General features: G+C 39.2%; 1 protein-coding gene across 1 annotated transcript; it reads left to right on the top strand.

Moving 5' to 3' along the window:
- Positions 1-1,770: 1,770 nt before the first annotated feature.
- LOC129339322 (olfactory receptor 6C75-like) lies at positions 1,771-2,727 on the top strand. The gene has a single exon (XM_054993907.1). The coding sequence runs from the start codon at positions 1,771-1,773 to the stop codon at positions 2,725-2,727; it is 957 nt and encodes a 318-aa protein (XP_054849882.1).
- The last annotated feature ends 1,735 nt before the right edge of the window (positions 2,728-4,462 follow it).

The following is a 4,462-nucleotide window of genomic DNA, read 5'->3' as shown; positions in this document are numbered from 1 at the left end:
TCCAACTTATGGTGATCCTATGAATGAAAGACCTCCAAAACTTCCTATCATTAACAAACTCACTCAGATCTTGCAAACTAGATGACACAGTTTTATTGGGTCAAGCCATCACATTTTGGGTCTTCTTCTTTTCCTACTGCCTTCTAACTTTTCCTAAATAAAGGTGGTCAAAAGACCATCGGGAAGAAAAATTCTACAATACTATAGTGCAACAGTTTATAAATCTTTTCAAGTGATTTTAACAATAATACATGATTACATCATATTACATATCATTTCTCATATAATTTTTCAACATTTTACAGCAATCTTATCATTCATAATACACAGAAACAAGAGTCCTCTGCAAGAGGACCTGAGGGTGTGACGGCAATGCAGCAGGAAAAGTCTTTAAATGATATGTAATATGATGTAATCATGTATTATTGTTAAAATCACTTGAAAAGATTTATAAACTGTTGCACTATAGTATTGTAGAATTTTTCTTCCCGATGGTCTTTTGACCACCTTTATTTAGTGACTGTAAACGAGAACAGCCTTATCTTTTGGCATTCTAACTTTTCCTAGCATAATTGACTTTTCCAGACAGTCTTGTCTTCCCATGATGTGACCAAACTACGAGAGCCTCCGTTTTGTCATTTTAGCTTCTAGGGAAAATTCAGGCTTGATTCTAGAAACCATTTATTTGTCTTTTTGGCCATCCATGGTATCCATCAAATTTTCCTCCAGCACCACATTTGAAATTAATAACCTGAGAGTCACAGATTGCCTGTTACCAATTAAAACAAACAAAAAAGCTGCCTTCTCAACTGAATTATTTTAATGGAGTCATATCATCTCCAAAGAATTAGAGGTACAAATCTGATGCTGGCATTTTTTGTTGGGTAGAGCATTCAATTTCCTAAATTCTCATACCTTCATATCCTTACAAAAAACCTCATCACCTCTCTTTCTCCCTCATAATCCAATAGCTCAGTCAGGATAAATTCAACCCTGTTTTAGTCCACTGAAATAAACAGATGTCAATTGAAACATTCTTAAATTTTATCTATTTCAATGGCACTGAAGTATATTCACTGCAGGTGCACCATAGGTTAGATGACTGTCTGCCATGCATGATAGCTCTGCTCTGTTTCAGCATTTCTTCAACTTTGTATTGGATTTTTGCTAATATTATGTCTTTATAAACTTCCATTTATTTACTCTATGGCATATACTAATCTCACACATGTAATCCACCTTGAGTCTCAGTGAGAAAGGCGGACTATAAATAAAAAATAATATATTAATAATAATCTGTTATAGTCTTTAACAGAGTAGCAATGTCTTTTTCCATACACACCAACTGTTACATTGTATCAGAAGCAGTCCCCGTTCAGTTTACATGTCTAAGGTCATGGAGCCAGTCATGCAAGAATATAGTTCTTGAGCATAAAATCCTCCATATTCTTCTTCTGTGAGCTGTTGGGCACAAATATCATGATGCCTTTTTTGCACTAGTTCCTCTTCCAATTCTTTATTGCTATACTCTTACCTTTTGTTTGCATTTCCTATCCCTACCTTCTTCTTATTCTCCACTTTTTCCCTAAAAGCCAATAAAAGTGAATATTTTACAAGATCAAGGCATTCCCTTTAAAAATGGTTCTTTTAACAACAACAAAAATGAACTGTTTTCCCCATTAACATGTGCACCCTTTCTCCTCCCTGTCACCTTTCTGATGCACTACTAATTATTTTCACCCTATCATTACAGGAACCCCTGGAACCATGATGGAGAACCAGTCTTTTATTGCAGAATTCATCCTGCTTGATTTTCCTCAGTTTCACCAGCAGGAGCACCTCTTGGGTATGTTCCTTCTTGCATCCTACCTGCTCACCTTAGCAGGGAACACCATGATTATCATTGTTGTCATTCATGACCATCACTTACACACTCCTATGTACTTCTTCTTATGGAACCTTTCTTGTTTAGAGATCCTCATTACAACTTCGATAGTGCCTAAGGTACTGGTGAGCCTTTTACTAGGCTACAAAACTATCTCCTACCCAGCTTGCATTTCCCAGTGCTATTTCTTTTTCTTCTTGGGAAGCAGTGACTTCGCCCTGTTGGCTGTCATGTCATATGACCGGTACATGGCCATTTGCAACCCACTGCGCTATGCAGCAGTTATGACTACTCAGCTTTGCCTGTGGCTAGTAGTGGGATCTTGTGCTGCTGGCTTTTTGGCTACAATCCTCCCCACCATCCTGGTTTCACACCTACTGTTCTGTCATGCCAACAGTATTGACCACTTTTTCTGTGACAGTGTGGCCTTGATGAAGCTAGCTTGCACTGACACCAGCTTGGTGGAGCTGGTGAGCTTCTTCTCCTCCACAACCACTGTTTTGGGATCTTTCATTTTCACTGTGATGACTTACACCTTCATAGTCAGAACCATTCTCAAGATTCCATCAGCCTCTGGGCGCCACAAGGCATTCTCCACCTGCTCCTCCCATTTCATTATTGTCAGTCTCGGATATGGCAGCTGCATTTTCATGTATGTAAGACCTTCAGGAAGCAACCCTTCAGTTAATAAGATGGTTTCTTTGATCAATACAGTGCTGACACCTTTGCTAAGCCCATTCATCTTCACTTTGAGGAACCAGCAGGTGAAAGATGCTCTGAAGGCAATTTTCAGCAGGCATGCAGCCTATTCAAAGAATAATCTAAAGCTGGGATGTGGATAGGAAAGGGGGGGGCGTGAAACAAGTGATGACAATGAATGGGAATAAAATGGTTCTTCCATCTGTTGAAATATCTGTCTGAGTTTGTACTCTGAGCTGATGTAGAGTACTAGTGAGGAGAACATGGTGTGATTCTGGAGGTTAAAATCTTCCCTTAGCTACAAACTCATGATGTGTCCTTGGGAAAGTTAATCTCTAGCAGTCTCAGCCCCTCAATTGAAAAGGGAATAATATTTTACTGGACACTGTAAGAATGTTAACAAGATAATGCAAAGAGCTTTGAACCACAATAGTGCTATTTACATGCGAATTGTCACTTTTGTAATCTCCCAGATGATATGAGTGCCCCTTCTTATGAGTGCCCCATAAGAAAATCACTGCCTTTGTTTCAAAACCATTGTGGTAGATATTAAACTCTATTATGCAAGTTTACAATTGCATTTTTATTGTCGCTGTTGTTAAAATCCCTTTTTACATAACATTTTGCTCACTCAGAGTTCACTCATTGGTAAGTTAGCAATATGTAGTCAATCTTTGTATTGATGGTACAAGGGATGGACAGGAGGCTGCCCTGCCACTGAAAGATAAAACTGCCACTCAGCATTTTTCTCTCTGAGTCTATGCCCCAGCATCCAATTATCTTTCAGAGGAGGGATGGATTCTTGGAGGGAAACATAGTAGCAGTTCAGGTCTGCCTCACTAAGAGAGCAGACAGCTTTGCGTAGATCTCTGCCTGATATTGCAGCAGAGTGGTTTAACTCTGCCTCTGGGAGAGAGTTTGAGGACTGCCTCTGGTGATGAACAAACCTCACACCCTTTAGTTTGGTGTAGTGGTTAAGAGCGTGAAACTCTGATCTGGAGAACCAGGTTTGATTTCCCCACTCTTCCACTTGAAGCCAGCTGGGTGACCTTGGGTCAATCACAGCTTCTAGGAGCTCTCTCAGCCCCACCCACCTCACAGGGTGTTTGTTGTTGTGGGGATGATAATGACATACTTTGTAAACCACTCTGAGTGGGTGTTAAGTCGTCCGGAAGGGTGGTATATAAATTGAATGTTGTTCAATGTTGTTGTTGTTGTTGTTGTTAATTTGTATCTTAAGAAAGGGCAGGTTGGTGTGGATGTCATCCTGTGCATGTGTGAAAGGTTGTAACCTGAAATTAAAATCATAATCTGAAGCCATACCTAGTTAAAATTTGTGTGCCTCAGCCAGGCTTCTCCTTTGACTGTTGGGACATCTGTGCTGCTGACTTTTAAAACCAAGGCAAAACACAAAACGTTTCCCAGAGTTAACAATAAAGGAAATATATCAAAATGACTTTTATATAAAGTGCAACAAGTGCTCCATATCATAACAATAAATACATCCTAATAATCACAATCAATAGCACAAAGTCAATCAGTTCAAGTGATAGCAGTCAATACCACAAGGTCAATATCAAAGAAATATTCAATACAGTTATACCCAAGTTGGTGGGAACAACATACAAAAATATGAGATCAATACATTCAAGTAGGTACACACAGGCACTCAAAAGTAAGTCCAATATGAATCTGTAAAGCTGTAAAGTTGCTTGAAGGATGACAAAAATGCAGAGTGCCATGCCTACAGGGTTTGCTGGCATATGTTATCACATCCCGTTTCATGAAATCACTTCTTCACAGGCATACTCTTCATGTTGCAAATGCACTAGTCAATATCACACCACCATGTTGGTATTTCATGATCAGTCTAACACC

This window comes from Eublepharis macularius, chromosome 12 (genome assembly GCF_028583425.1).
Source record: "Eublepharis macularius isolate TG4126 chromosome 12, MPM_Emac_v1.0, whole genome shotgun sequence".
Lineage (NCBI taxonomy): Eukaryota > Metazoa > Chordata > Lepidosauria > Squamata > Eublepharidae > Eublepharis > Eublepharis macularius.
The sequence above is the reverse complement of the archived record's forward strand: the minus strand, read 5'-3'. Positions and strand labels throughout refer to the sequence as shown.